The 12,827-nt window shown below is 49.5% G+C and overlaps 1 protein-coding gene across 1 annotated transcript in view; it reads left to right on the forward strand.

Moving 5' to 3' along the window:
- Nucleotides 1–3,433: 3,433 nt before the first annotated feature.
- Panx1 (pannexin 1) overlaps nucleotides 3,434–12,827 on the forward strand; it is a 44,802-nt gene continuing 35,408 nt past the window's right edge. Inside the window, 1 exon segment of the mRNA XM_048433772.3 lies at nucleotides 3,434–4,056. Coding sequence (XP_048289729.3) covers nucleotides 3,876–4,056 — 181 coding nt within the window. The 5' untranslated portion in view covers nucleotides 3,434–3,875.

Genomic DNA, 12,827 nt, shown 5'->3' on the forward strand with positions numbered 1-12,827 from the left:
CTATCGTGCCCTTGTGCGGCGCTTGTTCTTACCTTCGGCCGGAGGCTTTCTTTACTTCTCGTGGACACATTGAAAGCTTCTTCCCTGCAGCCCCCATTCCAACAGGTCAGAAGGGTGAGAGTTTTGGTTTTTTTTTAATTGATTTTATTGAGCTCTATGTTTTTCTTTGTTCCCCTCCCTTCCTCTCCCCTCCCCTTCTACCCTCTCCCAATGTCCCCATGCTCCAAATTTACTCAGGAGATCTTATCTTTCTCTACTTCCCATGTACATTAGATCCATGCATGTCTCTCATAGGGTTCTCTTTGTTGTCTAGGTCCTCTGGGATTGTGAATCATCGGTTGGTTTTTCTTTGCTTTATGTCTAAAAGCCACTTATGAGTGAGTACATTTGATATTTGTCTTTCTGGGTCTGGGATATCTCACTCAATATGATGTTTTCTAGATCCATCCATTTGCCTGCAAATTTCAAGATGTCATTATTTTTTTCTGCTGTCTAGTACTCCATTGTGTAAAAGTACCATATTTTTCTTATCCATTCTTTGGTCAAGGGGCATTTAGGTTGTTTCTAGGTTCTGGATATGACAAACAATGCTGCTATGAACATAGTTGAGCATATATCCTTGTGGTACTATTGAGCATCCTTTAGATATATACCCAAAAGTGAAATTACTGGGTCCTGAGGAAGGTTATTTCCTAATTTTCTGAGAAATTGCCACACTGTATGAGCTTGCGCTCCCACCAGCAATGCAGAAGTGTTCCCTTTACACCACAACCTCTCCAGCATAAGTTGTCATCAGTGTTTTTGATCTTGGCCATTCTGACAGGTGTAAGATGGAATCTCAGAGTTGTTTTGATTTGCATTTCTCTGATGGCTAAGGATGTTGAACTTTTCCTTTAGTGTCTTTCAGCCATTTTTGATTCCTCTGTTGAGAATTCTCTGTTTAGGTCTATACTTCATTTTTTAATTGGATTATTTGTTCGATGACCAATTTCTTGAGTTCTTTGTATATTTTGGAGATCAGACCTCTGTCTGATGTGGGGTTAGTGAAGATCTTTTCCCATTCTGTAGGCTGCTGCTTTGTCTTGTTGACCATGTCCTTTGTTTTATAGAAGCTTCTCAGTTTCAGAAAGTCCCATTTATTAATTGTTTCTCTCAGTGTCTGTGCTACTGGGGTTATATTTAGGAAGTGGTCTCCTGTGACAATGTGTTCAAGTGTACTTCCCACTTTCTCTTCTATGAGGTTCAGTGTGGCTGGCTTTATGTTGAGGGCTTTGGGCCATTTGAACTTGAGTTTTGTGTGTGGTGATAGATATGGTCTATTTTCATTCTTTTATATGTTGACATCCAGTTATGCCAGTACCATTTGTTAAATATGCTTTCTTTTTTTCATTTTATTTGCTTCTTTGTCAAAAACTGTGGTGTGTGGATTAATATCCGGGTCTTCAATTTGGTTCCATTGGTCCTCTTGTCTGTTTTTATTCCAATACCAGGCTCTTTTCAGTACTGTAGCTCTGTAGTAGAGTTTGAAGTCAGAGATTGTGATGCCTCTAGAAGTTCCTTTATTGTACAGGATTGTTTTGGCTATCCTGAGGTTTTTGCTTTTCCATATGAAGTTGAGTACTGTTCTTTTGAAGTCTGTGAAGAGTTTTGCTGGGATTGCTGGGAGTGTTTAATGTGGAACTGTCTATTTACTTCCCTGTTTAAGGTGGAACTGTCTATTTACTCCCCTCTAAACACTACCTACTGCCTACTGAAATAAATTCAGACTATGTGCTCGTCTTTTCACCTTTGACCCCATACCAGTGTCACATTCTCTTCTTCCCAGTTCCCAGCAGCTTCTCTTATCTCTGTTTTAAGTTCATCAGTCTTTGATTGATGTCCTAACAAATGCACAAAATTTGTCAGCAAGGAAGGCCATTTATAAAATTACCAAAACTCAACCTAGAAACTCCGAAGTTCATGTGTGATTACAGAGCAGATATCCAAGCACCACTATCACCTGCCTAGGGTGAACTGGGTGTCAGAGAGTTGGGAAGGAAGCGCCAAGAGTATTTCCAACTAGGGGACAGGCCATGAGATGGTCCTCAAAGGGGCCATTTCCCCTCTTGGATGAGTTGACCCTGACAAGGAGAAGGACATTTATAATTTATTGGTTCCTTGAAAACACTCATTCCCGCTCTGCCTGCCCCAGACTCAACCTCCCACGCCCCACTAGCCTAGCCCATCACTGTCCCATACCACACACCTTAAGAGGTATGGACAAAGGAGTGGGAACTGGGCCACTTAACAACATTCTAGGCAACAGTCATTCGTTTTTTTTTTGACAGTTTGAATGAAATTAATTAAAGCATGAGCATGTCACTTTTATTTCCCCACACTTGACAACCATTTGGAGATTGGCTCGGAGGGCATCTTACTGTAAGCAGTTAGATGGTGGGGGTAAATTGGGGGCACTGTTGTTGGCTGTACAGATGGGGAGCTGTCAGATCTGCCAAAGCAAAGCACAAAAGTTCAGACTTAGTTGGGGCAGTTGTCAAGAGAGATGGGAAAGCTAAAATTGGAGCCCCAGGTTTCTATCTTGGGGCGAGCATCAACAGCAATGGTCTGGGAAATGTGGAAGTCAGCAGCAGCTGAGGTCGAGGTAAAGAGTGAAGTCTCTGAAGGCTTTAGGACTAATCTGGTGGAGAGGTGCGTGTGGGCCTTGGATTTACCCCTGAGATTCTGCTGATGTACACACCCAGAGAAGCTGTCCAGGCCTGGCCCGTCACCTTTCAATGCAGCGAATGGTTGGAGCATTTCCTGACTGTCTCATCTCCTTCCAGAAGGAGTTCTCTGTAGCTACTCACCACCGTATGGACCTTGGCCACTGCTTTGAACCAGAAGGTAGAGGAGTGAGCAGAGAGGGCTGGGCCTGAGACCAGTCACACGCTGCGGGGTCCCTTTCACTATCTCTCTCTTTTACAGAACTCTGGAAAGCTCCAGGACCCTCTCTGAAACATACTTTCGCTCAACATCACCTGATTATTAAAGGCTGTTCCTTGAAGCTCTTACAGAAGCCGGATTGCACCTTGGAGTGTGGTGCTATGGTAGAATGCTGGTCTGGGCAGTGCGCTAGGCTTGGGTTAATCTTCAGCATCACACGCGCACACAGTGGTGGGCTAGGCGTAGAACGGGGCTAGCTCGTACTCGGGGAAAGGGGCTGCCAACAGAAGGGACTGAAGAAAAGATAGAAAAAAAAACACATTAAAAAATTTTTATGTGTTAAAGAGTTGGGAGTACAGGGATGGGAGGGGAGTATCTGTCCTGAGGGCAACAGGGTGGGGCGATCCTCCGCCAGTCCGAACTCCAGGGTCGCGGTGCGGCCGCGCCCACCCCGCCCGCGTAAGCGCGTTTCCGGAAACTGCTCGCCTGGGAACCCGGTTTCCCCGCGCAGGTTCCGGAAGAGCTCGGCTCCCCGAGCCGGGCGTGCATTACAGCCGCGGGCTGCCGTGGCCGCTGGGGCCAAGTGCTTTGTTCCTGGCTCCTTGTTGCCCCTGCGCGCGCAGAGAGGCCGAAGTCCTGGTGTTGCGCGCGCCGGGTGCCGCGAGGGCTGAGCACCCGGTGCGATCGCTGCAGCCTCAGCTCGGGAGCTCGTGCGCCCTGCGCAGCTTGGGGCGGTCCCACACAGCGGCGGCTCCCGTGCGGTCCCTACGAGGTGGTCGCCCCGAGACTGCCTAGGCGGTGCGATGTTGGGCCCGCCCGGGAGCCCGGGAAGGGAAAGCGAAAGCCGCGAGCCAGGCCGGTGACCGCGAGGACTCGGCGCCTCTCCACGGCTGCCCGCAGCACCCGCGCCTGCCCTCGGCTGTCAGTCCCGCGGCATCTAGCTCGCCGAAACCATGGCCATCGCTCACCTGGCCACCGAGTACGTGTTCTCGGACTTCTTGCTGAAGGAGCCCACCGAGCCCAAATTCAAGGGCCTGCGGCTGGAGCTAGCGGTGGATAAGATGGTCACATGCATCGCCGTGGGTCTGCCTCTGCTGCTCATCTCGCTGGCTTTCGCTCAGGAGATCTCCATCGGTGAGGCCGGGGGCGCGGGGGCAGCCTGGGCTAGGCTGGCATTGTCTGGGGTTGGTAGGGCCCGCTAAGGGAAAATCTCATTGCACACAGCCGGCATTTCCGCACGCCCCTCACACCCTACTGTAGCCACCCTGCTCATACCGGGTTTGAGACTGAAGGCTTATTTTGCCTATGTGCAATCTGGGTACCTCTGTTGACCCTGCTAGCATCCTCCCTGCAGTTCCTTTGTCTCCCGCCCCATGGTTGTGGCTTGGAGTTCACATCCAGCCTGTTGCCACTAGACGTGCCAAGAGTGTCTTTTTCCTACTCCTCTCCCCAGAAATTGGGCAGTCACCTAAAATTTCACACCAAAGAAGTTCCCGAGTGGCTCCAGGAAGGATGTAAAGACAAGCGGTCCGTGTACAGTGTTTCACTGTGCTTTTCAGTGATCCTTGGGTCTTAGGGTGGTGTGTGATGGGGAGTAATGCCGTTGGAGGTGGAAGAGGTCCTTCACCTAGGCCTTGTTGTGAATGAAAGATGAAGAAATGACTTAATCTTCTTCATATAAACCATCATTTCATCCTAATAGTTATGCAAAATCCAAAGTCTAGTGTTTTGGGCGGGATCCTTAGTCAGAGTGAGTGGTCTTACTTACCAGTTACCCTGACATTCAGTGTGTGAATTGCAGGTAAGTCGTGTGTGTGTGTGTGTGTGTGTGTGTGTGTGTGTGTGTGTGTGTGCAGGGGGTGGGGTGGGGGAGGGCACTTGCAGGTGGGGCAGGACGTTGTAGAGTGTCTGTGCCAGGGTGGGTGGAGTGTGGAGTGACCGAAATGAGATGCTTGTCAGGGGGCTGTGCCAGCCAAGAGCTTGGGGGGGGGGCTCGTTGTGGGAGGGGAGACTCTAGAAGCCTAGATGTGGTAATTACAGCCAGGTAATGTGGACCTGGGTCAGGTTACTACAGAGAGGCACCTGCTGACTCACCTGGGATTGGGAGGCTATTGATTGACAGACCGGTCGACAACAGCACTCAGTAACTGATAGTGAGAATACATTGGTTCTGGATGTAGGAAGGGAGTGTGGATCTAGACATGTGACTGTGCTGAGCTATGGCATCAGCTGAGGTCTTGTGCATGGATGGGGACTGAGTGGAGGAAGGAAAGGGGGGCCCTTCTGAGAGATGAGGGAGCAACAGGAAACAGCTGGGTACCTAGATTTTAACGGGCTGTGGAGAGAAGAGAGCGAGGCTGTCTGTACACCTGAGTGAGCTGAGATGCCCGTGGAAGCTGGAGTCGAGGCAGGGCTTGGGCGGGAAAGGGTATGGCTTGTGCAGCTCCGTGACACTGTGGCGGAAAGTCGCTGAAGCAAGGGTGCAGAGTGAGCTGTGGGTTTTCCTGGTTCTCAGGCAGGGATGATCCCGCTGAAAGGGAAACCACAGAGTCGCTTGGTGGCTGGTGATAGTCTCTGCAGCTTCCAGCTGTGGACTGAACCAAGTGCCAGGCATCAGAACCCCGGGGAATAAATGTCCCTGTGATAAAGATGCAGGTCCTGGACACCTGGTGTGGGCAGAGGCCAACAGGGAGGAGCTGGTCACTCTCTGTGAAGTCTCCCTTCTTGAAGGACTCTTGAGGCACCTGGAGCTAGGGTCTGTTATGCAGGTCCAGATGGATGTACTGTCTGAGAGGCATCTTCAGGGACATGGGGGTGGGTCCAGCCAGCACGACTCTGCTTGGGCTGTGTATGAGCTCCACTGTGCACTGTGGGGGATAGGAAAGGGTTCCAAGGCATGACCCTTTCTACCAGCAGGAGTTTACCATCCCACTGGACACTAATCTGCTACCAGGTGACATTCCTCCAGTGGTGTGATTTCAGGATAAGGCAGGGGGAACTCCTGAGCACCAGGCTGGCTGGCTCTTAGACAGGCACATGGCCATGTCTTCTGAGGGGCTCAAGCCTTTCAAGGGAAAGTCAGGTGTGTAGATGAACCCAACAGAAAGTCCTAGGAGATCAGTATTCACAATCAAGGATTAATTTTGTGCAGTTTAACTGTGTGCCATCAAATGAAAAAAAAAAACCAAGAAAAGGTTGAGAATGAATATTGTAGTAATTGTAATAACCCCAGTGTGCTGGCTGGTTTTATGAAAACTTGACACAAGCTAGAGTCAGGGAAGAGGGAACCTCAATTGAGAAAACGCCCCCACCAGATTGATAATTGAATGGGAGGGCCCAGGTCACTGGACAGAGCGCTACCACTGGGTGTGTGGTCCTGGTATATATAAAAAAGGAGGCTGAGAAAGCCACGGGGAGCAATCCAGGAAGCAGCACTTCCCCGTGGCCTCCAGGTTCCTGCCGTGATTTCCTGCCCTGACTTCCCTCGGTGATGGAGGCTGACATCAGAACTGTCAACTGAAATAACCCTGTATCCCCAAGTTGCTGTTGGTTACGGTGTTTATCACAGCAATAGAAACCTTAACCACAACAACCAAGGATGGTGGAGCCATTTAAATGAAGCAGGCAGTTTGCCCACCGTACTGTTGGGGAGGACAGCCCTGGGAGTGGGGCAGGACTTGGCAGCTCCAAGCACGGCTGAGTGGCCCTTTCCTGGCCCTTACCCCTCCTTCTCTCTTGTCTGGAATACTTCTGTCCCATACTTAGTCTTTTATTGATCTATCCTGAAGGCTGTAGAGTGTGTCATGATTGAGGTAGCTTTGGTGGCTTTTGCAGACACCTGGGGCTGGGACTGTTCACTGGTCCTAACTGACCCTACAGTGGGGACAGTACAGACACACCCTCTGGAAGGAGCTGCTCGGAAATGCTCTTAACTTCCAAGTCCTCGCCCACATTTTGAAGATTTTAGTTTCCCGGAATGTAAGAACTCAGAGCTCAGTTGGGCAGCTACTGTGGTTGCTTCTAATACTTCACTCCCTGGAAGACAGTGGAATGGAATTGTGAACTGGGGGTGGAGAAGGGAGAGTTGGTGCCAAGTGCCCTACGGGCGCTCATCCTGCTCCTTTCTCACCTCGCTTCAGTCTTCTGCACAGTGTGTGCTGGATTCTCAGAGAAGGCCTTGAGGTTGCCGGCTGCCCTGCCTGTCTGCTCTGATTTTCAGCCGAGATGACAGCAAGTAGCTGTCACAGCTGTGGAGTTGCCTGCTGCCAGGCCTCCCCTACCGGGAGGGGTCTGTGAGGCAAGATAATCCTGTCCCTTAGCTGTCCCATCAGCTGCAAAGAGCTGCTGTGTGTGAGCGTGGAGTGATCCTTAGCTTCTCAGTAACAGCGCATCCTCCGCTCGTGCATCCTCGGGTTCGTGCATCCTGGGCTCTCACATCCTGGGCTCTCACATCCTGGGCTCTCACATCCTGGGCATGCCACATCCTGGGCTCTCACATCCTGGGCTCTCACATCCTGGGCTCTCACATCCTGGGCTCTCACATCCTCGGCTCTCACATCCTCGGCTCTCACATACTGGGCTCTCACATCCTGGGCTCTCACATCCTGGGCATGCCACATCCTGGGCTCTCACATCCTGGGCTCTCACATCCTGGGCTCTCACATCCTGGGCTCTCACATCCTGGGCTCTCACATCCTCGGCTCTCACATCCTGGGCTCTCACATCCTGGGCTCTCACATCCTGGGCTCTCACATCCTCGGCTCTCACATCCTGGGCTCTCACATCCTGGGCTCTCACATCCTGGGCTCTCACATCCTCAGCTCTCACATCCTGGGCTCTCACATCCTCGGCTCACACATCCCGGGGCTCTCACACCCTGGACTCTCACATCCTCAGCTCTCACTCAGCATCAAAGCACCAGGAAGAGGCTGTGGAGGTCAAGAAGGCCGGCTGGCACAGGTATCTGACCTTGTCTGTGTTTCTAGAGGATAAGTGGGAAATTCAGAGGCCCTCTTCTCCCTTCGCAGTCACATGGATGCATTGTACTTGTTAGGCAGGCCCATGCCACAGTAACCTATTTCCTCTACTTAGTACATTTTGGGGTACTTTTTATTGTCATAACACAAGTGTCACCTTGATGGGCTTGTTGTTCTGTGTGCTTACATGTATTTAATGTGTCTGTGTGTCTGTGTGGGTACATACATGCCACACCACGCGCATGAGTGTTACTAAGAGGACAACATGCAAAAGGGGTTTCTCTCCTTCCTTCATGTGGGGCTTGGGGCTCAAGCTCAAGGCATCAGGCTTGGAAAGCAAGAGCCTTTACCTGCTGAGCCATCTCACCCCTTGCTGGTTTCTTAATGGTGGAATGAACCCCAGAGCATAATGTAGTCCAACCTTACATCAGCTGAACAGTTCCCTGTGTCAGCCCCTAAGATTCAGCTCGGACACATTTGCTTGTAATAATCTTCCCAGATGCTTCCCTTTTCCCCTCACTGAGTGAAAGATGAGAACAATATCAGTTTCCAGAAAGATGAACTCATTTCCCAGAATGACTTTGCATTCCTAAGTTCGTATTTCAGCCAAGTATAAGAACACGTGCCTGGGACCAGTCCAGGCTTGACTCCTGCAAAGTCTACTACCAAGGTACTCTGACCTCCATATGTGTACAGAAGCACACACCACCTCTGACATACACACATACTCACTCACACATGCCCGCACACACTCACAGATAAAGAAATGATTGTACAAATCATTTAAAAAAGAAACCAATTTTATTTTTTCAGATCCATTATTACTAGAATGCTATCCATTTATTTATTTTTTCCTGACCATCTTCAGTGATTTTATTTCACATTTACCACTCGGTTTGTTTTGTTCTTTCAATATCTTCCCATTGTCACTTGCTGGGAAGCCTAGGAGTGCTGGCTAGTTTTATGCTAACTTGATACAAGCTAAAGTCATTGGAGAGGAGGGAGCCTCAATTGAGAAAGTGCTTCCATAAAAACCAGGCTGTGGACAAGCTTGTAGGGCATTTTTTAAGCTAATGATTGAGGCGGGAAAGCCCAGCCCACTGTGGATGGTGCCGTCCCTGAGCTCGTTGTTCTGGGTGCTCTCAGGAAGCAAGCTTAGCCAGCAAGCACACCCCTCCGTGGCCTGTGCATCAGCTCCTGCCTCCAGGATCCTGCCCTGCTTGAATTCCCGCCCTGACTTCCTTCAGTGATAACAGTGATGATGGAGAGTAAGCCAAATAAACCCTTTCCTTCCCAGTTGCTTTGGTCACAGAGTCTCATCACAGCAATAACTTCTGCTAAGACACTAGGCCGTCGATGGCAGTGATTTTCCAATAGTTATCTCTGGGTAGGTGGATCTGTTTTAGAGCTCCTTTTGCTGTTTTTTGAGTTTGTTCCTATACAGTACCTGACTGTTCTCTTACTGGGTTTATGCTGGTTTGTCAATTAAATGCATTTTGCATCAGAATAGAGGATTTGGGGAGCATGAATGGGGAAACCGAAGCTCGGTGGTTGTTGTACCTGGCATGCATACCACCTGTTGGCATTCATTCTCCACAACATGTGAAGCATCTGAAAGGCAATGAGTTACAGGAAGAAGTCATCATGGGTCGTTAAAGTTGCCTGTTTGTTGGTTTCGCTTTGTTTGTTATTTTCCTCCAGTGCTGGGGATTGAACCCAAGGCCTCATGCATGCTAGGCAAGCCCTTTACCACTCATCTATATAGCCCCTACCCCTTTTCTCTTCATGCCTGGTCATAGCTGTTAGAGACTACTACCAGCTGCTGTGATTACATTTTTAGCAGTCTGTCTTAGTTCAGGGTTCTTTCTTTTCTTTTCTTTTCTCTTCCTTCCTTTTCTTTTCCCTTCTCTCCTTCCTTCCTTCTCTTCTTCCTTCCTTCCCTCCCTCCCTCCCTCCCTCCCTCCCTCCTTCCTTCCTTCCTTCCTTCCTTCCTTCCTTCCTTTCTTATTTATTTAGTTTTTCGAGACAGAGTTTCTCTGTAGCTTTGGAACTTGTCCTGGAACTCACTCTTGTAGACGAGGCTGGCCTCAAACTCACAGAGATCCGCCTGCCTCTGCCTCCCGAGCACTGGGATTAAAGACGTGCGCCGCCTTCAGGTTTCTGTTGGTATGATAAGCAGGACCATGAGCAGCTTGGGAACAGAAGGTTTATTTTGCCTCTACTTCCACATCAGTCTGTCATCAGAGGAAATCAAGGCAGGAAGAAGCTGAAGCAGAGGCCGTGGAGGAGTGCGGCTTGCTGGCTTGCGCTCAGGGCTTCCTCAGCCCACTTCTCTACTGTGCTTTTGTACACGCTGTTTGTGTGCAGTGCAGGACTAGAGTCTCTGAAGGTCAGGATCACAGACCGTCTGGAGACTAGCAGGCTTATTCCCCAGGAGTCTCTGAAGGTCAGGATCACAGATCTTTGGGAGGCTAGCAGGCTTATTCCCCAGGATCTGCTAGGGGCACAGCTGTGAAAGCTGCTTCTCCAAATGCCCTTGTCTTTCCTTTGGACAGCTCAACAGGTTTACTTACTGTGTACCCCTTAGTTGCGTTGGCCAGAGGTAGAGGATGCTTTCACGGTTCAGACATGACACTTACTTCCTTATGTCCCTCCTGGTTCTCAGGATGTCCTTTGAGTCACTCATTTGTGTGGTGGGTGAGGTGACCTGGCTCACTGGTTCCCTCACAGTTTGCTCAGTTACTGTGAGAGGGGGGCCTCTTGGGCGCCTTCTTCTCCTGATCTCCGCTCAGCTCTTCAGATCTCACAAGAGTGTTCACAGGAAGCTATTTCCTGTCCTTGTCTCGTGGCTTTCCCTCTTGGGCTGGAGCTGGTTGACCCTGTTGCTGATCCCCTCACTGACACCTAGAACCCATCTTTCCACGCTTTCCTTGTGGTTGGATCTTTCTGGGCTGTGGGCCCCAGATTGGGACCACAGAGGTGCCCTGGACAGAATGACAGCAGGCTGCCGGTCCCCTGTGCACAGTAGCTATTCTAGGACTATTCTGACCATTGAGGCTCCCAGCCTCAAGGACCAACCACCATGTTCTCAGTGTCTCAGATGTAATTTAGCCATCATTACAATGTTAAATTCTGACATAGATTCACCTCCTAGAGGCTCTGTTCTCCTAGAGAACCCTGACTAAAGCAGTTTTTTCAAGAAAAGTGCAATTTCCGTGAGAGCAGATGGTCGAAAGAGTGTGTGGTTAGCATATGGCCAGGTGCTGCAGCTGGTCCTGGGGAGATGGTGACAGATGTGTTCCCTCTGGATACAGGGCTGGACCCCATGTGGGGAATGGGAGCTTCTTTCCTGGCCTGCAGTGGTGTGAGTGAGAATAACTCCCTGTCTGTGGTGGAACTGTTTGGAAAGGATCGTAGCTCCCAGGGCAGGTGTTCACTGCATGTGGTTCCCAGGGCAGGTGTTCACTGCACGTGGTTCCCAGGGCAGGTGTTCACTGCGCGTGGCTCCCAGGGCAGGTGTTCACTGCGCGTGGCTCCCAGGGCAGAGCCTTGTAACTTTTGTGAGTCCCACTTGCTCCCTGATTTCCTTCTAGAGGAAGGGTTTCAATCCAGAGGAAATAGCTTCACATCAGTTAACTGCAGTTTGCCAAACACTGTGTATTTGAATGTTTTGGGGTGTATTTGTTAAAGATCCAGACATAATGGAAAAAGCTAAACCATTACCCTTTTCTCATGTGTTCATACCCTAATCCCAGTCTCTTGGCCAGAGGTAACTTTCGTATGGGGTAAAATATTTACACTTCTTTTTTTGGAAAAAATCATTGTGGTAGCATTTTAGCAATATTAGAAAATTTGCCAGGCGATGGTGGTGCATGCCTTTAATCCCAGCACTCGGGAGGCAGAGGCAGGCGGATCTCTGTGAGTTCGAGGCCAGCCTGGTCTACAAGAGCTAGTTCCAGGGCAGGCTCCAAATCTACAGAGAAATCCTGTCTCGAGAAACCAGAAAACAAAACAAAACAAAAACCAGTATTGTATTATAAAATTTAAACAGACCAGAGAGACAGCTTGGTGGGTAAAGAAGCTGCCAGCCTAAAGCCTTAATTCAGTCCCCTTGACCTTCGTGGTGGAAGGGAGAACTGAGCCCCTCGAGGTGTCCTCCGGTCTCCGCGTGCACACAGCAGCACATGTACACATACACATACATGCAAAATAAATCAATGTAAAACTGTTACAGATTTAAACAGTATGCATGTGCCCGGTGCTGCAGATTATTCCTTTGTCTTTAATGTGCCTTGGAGATATTTTCATACGTGTGTGTGTGTGTGTGTGACAGAGAGAGAAAGAGTCTGTATGTGTGCGTGTATATGCGTGTGCAGGCACACATGCAAGCCTCTTTCACCGGAGAGGCTATTGCTCTTCCTGCTCTAGGCTCCAGTCTGCTGGCCCTGGAAGCCAGGCAGCTTTCCTGTCTCACCCCAGTTTTGCCCTGTCCAATCCAGGTCCTCAGGCTTGGGCAGCGAGTGCCTTCAGCACCGAGCCACCTCTGGGCCCCACCTCGTTCTGTTTAACCGAGAGGACTTTTTAGTGGGACTGTTCCTCACTTTACTTAGCTGCTGTGTCGTGATGCAGCCACTCACTGGCAACCTTCATGCACGCCCTTGTGCAGACGTTGCTCTGGAGCGGTGGTTCTCAGAGTCTCTGGTCATGCACATTTTACAGGTAGGACTCTAAAGAAGCTTTTGTTTATGACTTACAGCTTTTACCACTTTACAAGAAATTAAAGCTTTGAAATTTAAAAAGTATTTTTTCTTAAGAATTATTGCCAACACCTTTGCCTGTTAGTATATGTGATGTTATACATTTTTTTTTTTTTATAAAAAAACAGCTTCAAAAGCTTGAATGGCACTGGTTTCTGTTTGTGTAAGTCCC

Source organism: Myodes glareolus, chromosome 4, assembly GCF_982192425.1.
Source record: "Myodes glareolus chromosome 4, mMyoGla1.1, whole genome shotgun sequence".
In the NCBI taxonomy this organism is placed as follows: domain Eukaryota; kingdom Metazoa; phylum Chordata; class Mammalia; order Rodentia; family Cricetidae; genus Myodes; species Myodes glareolus.